Genomic DNA, 12,940 nt, shown 5'->3' on the forward strand with positions numbered 1-12,940 from the left:
AACTGAAGTTTGCTCATTCGATGTATTGTATTTCATACCACACCTATCAGTTTCTCTGTTGATAGAAACTTATTGTACTTTTTACCTATCGTGAACAGTACTTTATTGAATCTTTTTTTTTTTTGGCCAGTCATGGGGCCTGAACTTGGGGCCTGGGCCCTGTCCCTCAGCTCTACAGCTCAAGGCTAGTATCTACCGCTTGAACCACAGCACCATTTCCTGCTTTTTCTGCTTATGTGGTGCTGAGGAATCAAACCCAGGACCTCATGCATGAAGGCAAGCGCTCTACCACTGAGCCACCTTCCCAACCCCTTTATTGAATATCTTATATAAAGTTTAGCAAGTTTTATCCTTAATAGCATGGACACCCATGAGAAGGGAAAATTTTACCCTGTGTATTAATGGTTTGGGTTTTATCATGTACTGGGCTTTGAAATTTGAAATTTAGCTAATTGAAAAAAACAGTAAGTCCTATTTATGGAAGCATGCAATTCATACTTGCATTACTTGTAATTGAGAGTACTTGATGGGAAAACTCAGCCTAATTTTATTACATGTACTCAAAGAAGGTTCAAAGGAACCAATTTAAGCAACCAACACATTCTGTAATATAAGCAAATTTTTCATTGAGACAGGGTCTCACTATGTAGCTTATAGCTCAGGCTGGCCTAGAATTCATTGTTTTCCTGCCTCATCCACCTGAGTGATGGGGTTATACCTGTGTACCCCACCCACCCATCCAGAAGTGACTAACTTCTTTTTCCTTGCTTATCATTGGTAAAATTTGTTCTTAAGAACAACTCTCAAAATAATTTCACTTCATATTCATGGCCTCATCCCAGACTCTTCAAATCACACTGTTTAGGGATAGGGACCATGATGTATCTGCTTAAACACACCCATCCCACTTCACCTATACTGCTCAATTATTGTTCACCATGGAAAGCTGAAGCTCAAGAATATCTGATATTGTAAATTTGGAGAAACTGTATATACTTTGCAGAATATTGACTTGCATATGTTATTCCATAAAACAAGGGAATTGGGAACTCACTTTATTTCATAGTTAACCAATCACAACTAATAAGTTTATTTGTGGATTATTGAACTTTAACAAATTGTATTACCAATTTCTTGTGTACTTTTTTTTTTCTTGTGTACTTTTTTTAAGGACTCAACTAAAGAAATTCCTTGGGAAATCAGTAAAGAGAGCAAAGCACCTTGCTGAGGAATATGGGGAACGTGCTATAAATAAAGTTAAAAGTGTAAGAGATGAAGGTCAGTAAAATGAGAACGTTTCAGCTCAATACTTAATTTTCAATCATCTAAATTTATAGATTATAGGAAGCACTCTATTGAATATAATAAACCTTTATAGCTAACATCCTTAATATTTCAGTAAATCATAAATTACTCTGTCATTTAATTTCTTGTGTTTGAAGGAAATAAATTTATATATCTTAAATATGAATTTGTACATGTTGGGGCGGGGAGGATCATTATCTTGTCCATGTAATTGTAACCTCTCTGTACGGTATTTTCACAATTTAAAAAAAAGAGAAAAAAAAAGAAATTGTACATGTTTTGTGATTTTTGACAACCTAGAAATATTTATTACTCAATAAGTTGTAAATTACTTTTGTAAGGCCATTTAAGTTTTCAGGTTTTCAAAATTAGGTAAAATTTCACAGATCTTAACTTCCTGTGCTTTTACTGTTACTGTATTCATTTTTTAAATTTAACAAATGCTTATATAGTACTTATTCTGCACCAGATATGGTGGTAGGCACTTTACCTATATTAATTTATTTAATCCGTATGAAGTAAACACCATCATTTAATTCCCCATTTTATAGGTGAGAAAACTGAGAGGCATAAAAACATGGAGTAACTTGCCTGTTAGATCACACAGATAATAAATAACAAAGCTAGATTTGAACCCAGGCAGTCTAGAACCAGATTCCCTACTTTTAACCAATATGTAATATAATAATAGACAAATAGTTCTTATTTTTAATGAATTCTCTTGGTAAACAGTAGAGATGAAAATATAATAGCTGCTATATCTGTACCAGCTACTAATCATTTATATTACTTTTCTCTTTAGTGTTTCATACTGATCAAGATGATCCTTCATCAAGTGATGATGAAGGAATGCCCTATACAAGACCAGTTAAATTCAAAGCAGCACATGGTTTCAAAGGACCTTATGACTTTGATCAGATCAAAGTGGTACAAGATCTTAGTGGCGAACATATGGTAAACAACCTTTTTGTTGAGAGAAATACTTTAGCCTGTTAAACTGATCTCTATCTATATATGTACTTTTGTTAGCCTACCTAAAAAATTTAAGCCAAGCACCAATGGCTCTGCCTGTAATCCTAGTTACTTGAGATGCTGAGTCCTGAAGAAGTGTAGTTCAAAGCCAGCCTTGGCAGAAAAGTCTGTGAGATTCCTCTCTCCAATTAACCAGCAAGAAACTGGGCTGGAGGCATAGCTCAGGTAGTAGAGTGCTAGCCATGAGCAACCAAGCTGACCAAGCTCAAAGGTCCTAAGTTCAAGTGCTAGTATCACCACACACACCAAAAAAAAGGTTTTAAAAGGAAGAAGGGTGAATTTATAATTTAAATAATAAGTAATACAGAGTTGATCTCTAAAGTATTGTTAGAGAAGTGAGGTTTTGAATACATAAACTCTAGACCTCTATCATTAAACAAGATATGGAGAGAAACAAAACCCTAAAGCAGTTATTTTAGAGGATGGTCTATCAGTTTACAAAATGTTTAAAATTTCACCCCCCCACTCTATTTTAAATAATTTAAACCAATTTTTCAGAAGCTCCATATAATTTTTTAAGTAAGACACTCAGAACATGGGGAAGGGTAGATATTCATGTTCTCTCTCAGAATTTAAATGTACCAGGCTGAGAATGTAGCTCAGTGGTGGTAAAATACTTACCTAGCATGTGTGAGGCTCTAGGCTCCACCCCTGGCACTGCCAAAAGAATAAAATAAAATAAAAGTACCAATATAGATTATATATATTATTATATATATTATATATATGATTATAGTTATTTGCTAAAAGTATCAGCATAGGGAAGATGGCAGTAAAGCTCAAAACTGTATAAATGATACTGTACACTTGATCAGGGAATTGATGGAGAATTTAATGATAAAGTTAACTTACCTAGAAGGAAGCAATTATAAACATCACATGAAAGCAGAATTGGAATTTAAATTTTGGTTCCTGCAATCCATACACAAAATATTTGAGTTGATTATTCTACCTTTACTAAGGAATCTGATTAATTGTCCTGTAATATTTCTCTCATTATTTATTTTATAATTATTGTTTGTCAGATGTGGGGCTTGAATTCAGGGCCTGAGTGCTGTCCCTGAGCTCTTTTGCTCATGGCTAGTACTCTACCACTTTGAGCCACAGCTCCACTTCTGGTTTTTGAGTGGTTAATTGAAGATAAGAGTCCCATGGGGACTTTTCTGCTTGGGCTGTCTTTGAACCATGATCCTCAGATGTCAGCCTTCTGAGTAGCTAGGATTATAGTCATGAGCCACTAGCATCCAGCTGTTTATTTATTTATTTATTTGTCTGTCATGGGGCTTGAATTCTGGGCCTGGGTGCTGTCCCTCAGCTCTTCAGCTCAAGGCCTAGCACTCTACCACTTGAGCCACAGCACCACTTCTGGCTTTTTCTGTTTATGTGGTGCTGAGGGATAGAACCCAGGGCCTCATGTATGCAAAGCAAGCACTCTACCACTGAGCCACCTTCCCAGCCCCAGCTCATTATTTCTTGTTTAAGTAAAATCTTTTTGTAGTGGGGTCCAAATTCTAAATCTTATTTTTATAGTGCCAGAAACAGAACTCATGGTTTAATGCTTGCTAGGCAAGCACCACCTGAGCCACACCTCCTAGTCCTTTTGCTTTTAGTTTGTTTTTTTAGATATAGGTGTTACCTTTGTCCCAGCTCGCCTCAAACCATAATCTTCCCCCCTCCCCAAAGTAACTGGAACCAAACATGTGAACCACTACATGCAGTTTTGTTTTTCATGTGTGTGCCAGTCCTGGGGCTTGAACTCAGGACTTAGGTGCTGTTCCTGAGCTTTTTTTTGCTTAAGGATAGCAGTCTACCAGTTGAGCCACAGCTCTACTTCCAGGTTTTTGATGGTCAATTGAGATTAAGAGACTCAAAGAGTTTTCTGCCTAGTCTGCTTCAAATCATGTTCCTCAGATCTCAGCCTCCTCAGTAGCTAGGATTATAGTTATGAGCCACCAGATTCTAGCTCACATGCAGTTTGGTTTTGTTTTTGAGATAATGTCTTAATTCTTGTTGAGACTGTCTTTGAAGCACAATCCAGTAGTCCCCAATAGCTGGGATTATAGGTGTGAACCATCATGCCCAAACAGAATGATAAATTTTTACTACAGTTGACTTTTATAGAAATGTTGTTTCAGTAAATGAGTCACTGCTTCTAAGTTGTATAATCTTTTTTATATAAATAGATGTCTTACTATTTATTATAATAGGACTATTATTATTTATTGTAATAGGATTTGGTCTTTCTAATTTAAGAATTGATATTCTTTAATCCTTCATTCTCCCAATATATCCACACACTTCCCCAGTGTTTTCAGTATAATAATGTTGCAGAGCCTTGTTCCTAAGGAGGAAAATAGCTCGGAACTATACCATTTCAGTATTTCTTCTAAGTGCCCAGTAACATAAGGGTCTTGGTTCAGGCAGCTTTATTCTCCTCCATCCTGTTTAGAAGTTGCTAGTGCCATGCAAAGAACTTTCTTTCCCCCTTGATGTTCAGCCCCGGGACTGAAGTTCCAAACTTAGATTTGTGCTTTTCTAATTATGATTACTGGTTACCTTAGGTCTCCTGTTTTTATTCATATGTGACTATGGCTTGAGGTTATGAGTTTAAATTTTGACAAACTATAAATTTCCTATCCTGCCTATCTTCTAAAATTCATTTGTGACATAATAGCAACATTGTACTTCCAGCCATGAGTAGTATTAGTAATGTGAACATTATCTTACTATGTACAGTTCAGAATATTTTTTTCCATTTGGTTTAATGTCTATATTTTTAAATAATTTTTATTGAGATTAAGTGATTACATAAATTTCACGCATTTCACAGTATTGTGGGATGGTGATATTTAGTTAAAGTCACAAACACATTTTAACCTTCACAATGCAAATTGTCATTATCATGGTCTATAAAGTTCGTGAATTCTATGAGCTTTGACAATACAACTATTTCTTCCACATCAGATGATATGTACATTGCTTTCCTTTTGCTTAGTGTAAGTCATTCCCTCTTTCCCTCCCATTCCCTCTCTCCCATCACTGCCCTTGAGTTGCTTAGTTCATTTTCATTGATGTTCAGTGCAGCTGATGGGCCCCTCTGTTGTATATTTTCCTATTTTCCTCTGATTCTGTGCCCTCCTCTTAGCTTCCCTCAGATGTGGACATATATATATATATATACCACATATGTACTCAAGAACATGGAGTTATTTAGAAATGATATGACGAATTAAGTAGAGGTCCTTTGTTTCTCCAGTCCTGTTTACTATGTCATATTTCCTTGCATTTTGAATTTAACATCCACGTAGCAGGGAGACCATGTGCTGTTTGTTTGCTCTTGGCTTACCTCACTCAAAATGATTTGTTCTAGTTCCATCCATTTCCCTGTAAAGTCATTATTTTGTCCTAATGGTCACATGATATTCTATTGTATATAGGTACCACAATTTTTTGATCCATTCATCTGTAGTGGGGCATCTGGGTTTGTCTCTACACTTTTAAAGTAAAAACTTTAAACCTTGTTTTGTTTTCATAGGGAGCTGTTTGGACCATGAAATTTTCTCACTGTGGCCGATTACTTGCCTCAGCTGGACAAGACAATGTCGTGAGAATATGGGCTTTAAAAAATGCTTTTGACTATTTCAACAATATGCGAATGAAATATAATACTGAAGGTATATTTCATTCATCTAAAAATATGTAAATCTAGAATTTTTGTTAGGTTCAATATAAGTTGAGCATCCCTAATCCAAAAAGCCAAAATTACAAATACCCTATAATCTGTAACTTGCCAAACACCAGCAGGATGCTTAGAACGTTTCATATTTTAGAGCATTTTGGATTTCAGAGTTTCATTTTAGGGGCACTCAAGTTGTGAATTCGGTGCAAATACTCCAAAATCTGAAAAAGCACAAAATCTAATAAGGAATATGCAGCATATATCTGGAAGTCATTTGTTATCATTACTTAGGATAATAGCCAAAATATTGTTGAGTTTTGTGTAATGTGCCTGTAATCTCACCACTTGAGAGGCTGAGGCAAGAGGCCAACCCAAGCTATGTAGCTTTTCCTTCTCTCCAAGAGAAGCCAATTAAAAGTAATGCAAGTGAACAGCAAAATGCCTCTAACCTCAATGCAAAGAGCCACCACAATTAAAAGCTTTTGATTTATCTTTTTTCCAATGTATTCTGTAGCTAATTTCATGAACCACTGAAAATAGTTACTTTGTTTCCCCTCGCAACCTACATTTCTATCCTAGGTTAGAAGGAAATAGCTAATTAAATCAGATAAAGAATGAAAATAATGCATATCCCCTCAATAAATAAATAATGATTGAAAATAATGCATATCCCCTCAATAGATAAATAATGATTAAGGAAACAGTCATACAAAAAGTGAATTAATATTGTCATTATATAAAGAAACACATAATAAACATTAACTGGAAAGGTAAACTTCAAAATATTATATGCATAAACATTGATTGTATCTATGAAAAGTATGTCTCATGGTAAGTTTTCGTGAAACTATACAGAATTGATGTAAGTAGGGATTCCTTATAATTATTTATACAATAATTTTCTCCACACATTTTCTCCCTCCCAGTCATCTGGGATGAGGGATGGTAGAGAGGGATGGATTGAGGATGGTAGAGAGGCCATGGGTAAAAATATAGAATTTAGTCAAGAAGCCAAAGGTCTAGAGACATTCATTAAGCTTGCTAGCTAGGCCCTGTGTTCTTTAGAAAACCCTTGTGAACTGACCCTAGAGGCAACACAGGTGTGAGCACTGACTGTTCCCATTTTCTGTCTATGGCTGGCAGAGAGAAGAAAGGTATGTCTATGCTCAAGGTTCTGACCCATGGATATGTGAATGATTAATAGCCTGACATATGAGGGAAAAAAAGAAAAACCTGGTGAATTTATTTGTGCTATGTTGTAATACATAATTGAAGATGATGATGTGTTTGCCAACTAAACTGCGTTTATTGGATCATTTCTTTTCCTGCCTAGAGCAAAGACTATTTCAAGTGGCCCTTGCAACATAACCTCAGCCCAGACCCTCTCTTACTTAACCCTTTCTTGTTCCTCTTGTTACTTGTTACAATAAGTAAGAATGTATTCACTATGAATACTGAGGATTTGATAGCATTTTGCTTACTGGCTTAGAAAGACTTTTATAAATCATTTTATTTAAAAATATTTAAAATGATAAAGATAAATATTTTATGTTTATAAGCTTATTTTTTAGCAAATTTATTTTTCCAGACTATTCTATGACTGTTAATTAGGTATTATCACATTATTGTTTCTGAGTGTTTTTGGTGTGTGTGTGTGTGTATATATATATATATAGATATATATATATACACATACATATATGACTTTATGTATATATGTATGACTTATTATGATTATTATGCTGTTTTTAGGACGTGTATCCCCATCACCTTCTCAGGAAAGTCTAAGTTCATCAAAATCTGATACAGATACAGGGGTATGTTCATTGTTTTATGGTTACTATTATAAAATGTGATGATTTGTTTGCCATAAAATAACTTTTTGTTAATCAGAAATTGGTTGCTTGAACACACTTAATTAAAATTGAGATGTAGCATTACAAAGAAGTGTTTCTTCTATTAGAATTGATAAATGAAATTAGATATTTAAAGGTTGCCAGAAAGTAAATATTACTCAAGGTAACCAATCCACTCATGTAAATTTAGATAAAACAAAATCCCCTCCTTCATATCCATATTATATACTTTTAAAATAATAATAATGGATGCCATTTTATTGAAGTTTTGCTGACAGCTCCTTATCGCCTCTGAAAAATGTTTTTTCTAATATTGCTTCATTTTATATTTTTAACTCACTTGTCATTCCCTAGCACCTGTCCTATTTGCCATGCTGGATATAGGCCTATATCCTAAACACCATCACTTTCATGTCTTTTATGGAGCATGATATTTGCCCCAGAATGCTTTCTTTGTTCCATTTCTTTCAAGGCAAAGACCTAGTCATTCTTGAATGTGCAATTGAAATATGTTACCTTCTAATTAGTTTTCTCCAAATTCCATAGGCAAAATAGTTCCTCATCTGTGTTCTAATAGTATATGGTATATACTTTCATGCTGATATTACTTACCTTGTCTTCCGTGTTTATTTGTTTCTTTGTCTAGTCTTTTGGCTAATTTCAGGCAATGAACTGTACTTTACAGTTTTTCATATTATTGTCATCCTGCCCCATGCTGACCTAGTAGGCCTGCTACTGTACCCTACTAGCAGTCACTGTGTCCTGATTCCTAGTGTTGCCCTTCTCTTGACATGCTCTGTCTCCCTTTTATCCATTCAAATCCACCTTGTATCTTAGTCCACCTCTTCCCTAAGTCTTCACTAATAGAGTGGTAAACTTTAACTATTTTGCTTTAGGGAAAATGGCTGGCTTTTATTAATTTATCATAAAGTTTCCATGCATTAATTATTGTTCAAAACACACTATCTGTACCATCTCCTATTATGCTTATTTCAACAATATTATTACAGATTCTTCCCTAATTCTCTCTAATCCCCTCCTAATCCTTTAGTATAATTGCAGTCTTGATTGAATACAGAACCTTTTAAAAGAGGAATATTATAGTTCTTTGACAGAAAAATTAATGATCTTTCCTGAAAAATAACTAAAGCAAAAAGGGTTAGGGGCATGGCTCAAGTGTTAGAGCAAACACTTAAGGCCATGAGTTTAGACCCCTAATATTACCATCAAAAGAGAGAAGGGAGGAAAGGAGAGAAAGAGAGACAAGGGAAGGACCGAAGGAAAGGAAGGGAAGAAGAAGAGAAAGAGGAAAAGAGAGAAAGAGAAAGGAAAAGAGGAAAGAGGAAGGGAGGGAAGGAGAGGGAAAGAGAAAGAAAGAAACAAAAGAAAGGAAAGAAAGGAAGGAAGGAAGGGAGGGAGGGAGGGAAGGAAAACAATTACAGGCATGAGCCACCAGAGCTGCCATTGTTCCATTTTTTATTACATATACATAAAATACTTTAACCATATTCACCTTCCTTCACCCTCTCATTCTCTCTTCCTCCCACTAGTACCCACACTCAGAACAGGACCTGTTTTACGTTCCTGTCATTCATTTTTAAGTGTATATTCATTCAAAGGGGTTCCACAGTGATGTTTCACACATGCATATACAGTACTTTAGGCAGATTAGCCACTCTTCACAAACCTTCCCTTTCCTGACCTCCCCTACCTCATATTATTTTACAGTCCTCAGTGAGTTTCATTTTGTCTTCTTCAGTCACAGATGCATTGTATTTTAGTAGCATTTTCTTTTTCTCCCCTGGCTCCACTCTGACAACTATATTAAGAACAGACCCTAAGAGGATAAGATGTCTTACTCATTTTGATATCCCAAATAACCAAGATAGGTTGAGCATCCCTAATCTGAAATCTGAATGCTCTGAAACATTTGAACACCAACATGACACTACAAGAAGAAAATAACATAGCATAAAACCTTTCTTTATATACAAGATTATTTAAAAATATTGTAGGACTGGAGATGTTAGCTCAACTTGTAGAATAAGTACTTATCATGCACAAGGCTCTTGACTTATTCCCTAACAAAAAATAGATAAAATAATAAAAATCAATAATATATATTTATTATACATATACATATGGTGTTAAAATTGCCCTCATCCTGGTGTCCAACATGGCTTTTTGCTGAATATTTTGGAGATGGAGTCTTATGGACATTTCTTTCCTGCTGGCTTCAAACCATGATCCTCCAGATCTTGCCCTCCCTGAGTATATAGAAGTACAGATGTCAGCCATGAGCAACCAGCTAGAATGTACTAGAAGACAGAAGGTATTTAGATGTGGCCTCAAAATACATTTCCGTTTAATCCCTTACTATATCCCCACAGAACTTTGTCCATACTCATCTCTGTATGCACCCTTCTGTAAATATTGCAAGGCTTAGCTAGCACACCATTTCTTTTCATGGCACATCCTCTAAAACAGTTGAAGAGGCCAGGCATTGGTGGCTCACGCCTGTAATCCTAGCTACTCAGGAGGCTGAGATTTGAGCATTGTGGTTTAAAGCCAGCAAGGCAGGAAAGTCTATGAGATTCTTAGTTCCAGTTAATCACAGAAAAAGATGGAAATAGCACTGTGTGGATCAAGTGGTAGATTGCTAGCATTGAGCAAAAAGAGCTCAGGGACAGTGCCCAGGACCAACATACATGCATGCATGCATGCATGCATACATACATACATACATACATACATACATACATATATAAACTGAAGGATAGGGCTGGGAAGGTGGCTCAGTGATAGAGCGCTTGCCTTGCATGCATGAGGCCCTGGGTTCGATTCCTCAGCACCACATAAGCAAAAAGAAAAAAGCCAGAAGTGGCGTTGTGGCTCAAGTGGTAGAGCACTAGCCTTGAGCTGAAGAACTGAGGGATAGCGCTCAGGCCCAGAGTTCAGGCCCCATGACCAGACTCAAAAAATAAATAAATAAACTGAAGGATAAATCTGGACAAATTAGCTGATTTACATTCTTGCTTTGTTTCTGATGTTCATAGCTAACTGTCTGTTATTTTAACATCTTTATGCTTCAGTTATGTTCTAATTCCTTCATGTTCATAGCATTAATATCTATTCCAAGGAGTTGCTAAAAAACCGTGGCACCGTGGCACACATTACTCAGGACATTATTTTCTACCTATCTCTTTAACTTCATAACAAACCCAACTGAAAATGGCTTACCCCATGAGATAGCAGATCTAGAACTAAGGCTTTTCTCACTCTGTAACTTCAGTAGCTCAATAGTGTCATCTCCTATATCTTTTTGTTTTGTGATTTGTTCTATTCCCCTGGGCTTTTTTCCCCTCATGGTCCTAAGATGGCTGCTACAGTCTTACAGTCTTAAGTGTCACATGAAGAGAACAATGTTTAAAGGCAAGAAAGGAAAGATCCATAGATACATTAAGGTTGCTCCCTTCCCTCTCTGCTCCCCCGCCCCCCACACACAGTCATGGGGCTTGAACTCAGGGCTTAGGAGCTGTCTATGAGCTCTTTTGCTCAACACTAGCACTGCTTCATTTGAGCCACAGTGCTACTTCCATTTTTTTAGTGGATAATTGGAGATAAAATCTCACAGGGACTTTTCTGCCCAGGCTGGCTTCGAGCCACAATCCTCAGATCTCAGCCTCCTAAATAGCTAGGATTACACAAGTGAGCCATCAGTGCCCAGTGGGTACTCCTTTTTAAGAATGAAGAAATCACTGTGGAAGTTTCCCCTTTTTTCCCCACTCCCATAATTTGTTCCTTATGTCTAGTTCATGAAAATTAAACACATGCCTTGTGCCTAACACCAGCCATCACTCCAAGGGCAATGAGCTAATGTTAGTTGACATCAGTCATGACTCACCCCTATGCTGATCCTATGTCTTCTAATGGAACAGAACATAGTAGAGCCCCTGTTAGGGAGGGAATTGGATCTCTTCAGGAATAAGCCTGGTTTGTCTAGGAAAAGAGTTGAAAAGGTGACAAGTAGTCAATCAATGCAAAGAAGAGTCTTCTTTTTGGTGGCTCAAGATTTCATTAAGGCTCTGTGGTGGTACATGCCTATCACTTCATTACTATTAGGTATAAGTAGGAAGATTGCAGGTTCAAGACCAACTTGGGCTACACAGAGCTCCAGGCCAGTTTGGAAGGCTGTTCTTGAAAAAATATATTTCAGTTAGGCATCATACAAACTGATGAGGGTAACAGGTGAGGTGGACAGTGCCTAAAGCCTTTGGCAGGCCAGTTTTACATCTTACTTTTAAACTTTGTTTTTATGTCTACCTAGGTATGCAGTGGAACTGACGAAGACCCTGATGACAAAAATGCACCATTTCGGCAGCGGCCCTTCTGCAAATATAAAGGACATACTGCTGATCTCCTTGATCTTTCATGGTCTAAAGTAAGGCATTATTGAATTATATATAAATTAAGTGTACTTTGACTTTGGGATAAAAAGAAATATTTTATTTGTATGATTATCACACTGCTGTTAGGATGTTCACACATCCTCTGTGGAAGTAATCTAAGTTTAACAGAGAGATAGCAGGATGGGTAATGAGCAAAATGTTTATTACCTAACAGCATCTATATAGACCTGTGTGTATATTTGTTACGTATCCTCAGCAAAGTGGATATGACTTCAACTACAAAGGAAAGGCTAATCAATCTACTCAAGCCTGTTCTAGAGCTAATCTACATTCATAAAATTAATTTCTCATTTAGCAATTCATTTTGTGGTGATGGTTCTCTTGCTGAGCAGGAGTAAAGGGACTGTACTCACCATGAGCTTCTTTTGTTCAAAGCTGTCACTCTACCACTTGAGCCACAGCCCCACTTCCAGTTCTTTTTTTCTTTTTGGTAATTTAGTAGAGATAAGAGTCTCATGGAGGGGCTGGGAAGGTGGCTCAGTGGTAGAGCAATTGCCTTGCATGCATGAAGCCCTGGGTTCGATTCCTCAGCACCACATAAGCAAAAAGAAAAAAAGCCGGAAGTGGCACTGTGGCTCAAGTGGTAGAGCGCTAGCCTT

The 12,940-nt window shown here is 36.6% G+C and overlaps 1 protein-coding gene across 1 annotated transcript in view; it reads left to right on the forward strand.

Moving 5' to 3' along the window:
• Wdr44 (WD repeat domain 44) overlaps positions 1–12,940 on the forward strand; it is an 88,934-nt gene that overhangs the window by 59,046 nt on the left and 16,948 nt on the right. Inside the window, exons 10-14 of the mRNA XM_013019833.1 lie at positions 1,172–1,278; positions 2,108–2,259; positions 5,873–6,011; positions 7,769–7,833; positions 12,200–12,313. Coding sequence (XP_012875287.1) covers positions 1,172–1,278; positions 2,108–2,259; positions 5,873–6,011; positions 7,769–7,833; positions 12,200–12,313 — 577 coding nt within the window. The remainder of the gene's footprint in view (positions 1–1,171; positions 1,279–2,107; positions 2,260–5,872; positions 6,012–7,768; positions 7,834–12,199; positions 12,314–12,940) is intronic.

Source organism: Dipodomys ordii, unplaced genomic scaffold, assembly GCF_000151885.1.
Source record: "Dipodomys ordii isolate 6190 unplaced genomic scaffold, Dord_2.0 Scaffold47, whole genome shotgun sequence".
Lineage (NCBI taxonomy): Eukaryota > Metazoa > Chordata > Mammalia > Rodentia > Heteromyidae > Dipodomys > Dipodomys ordii.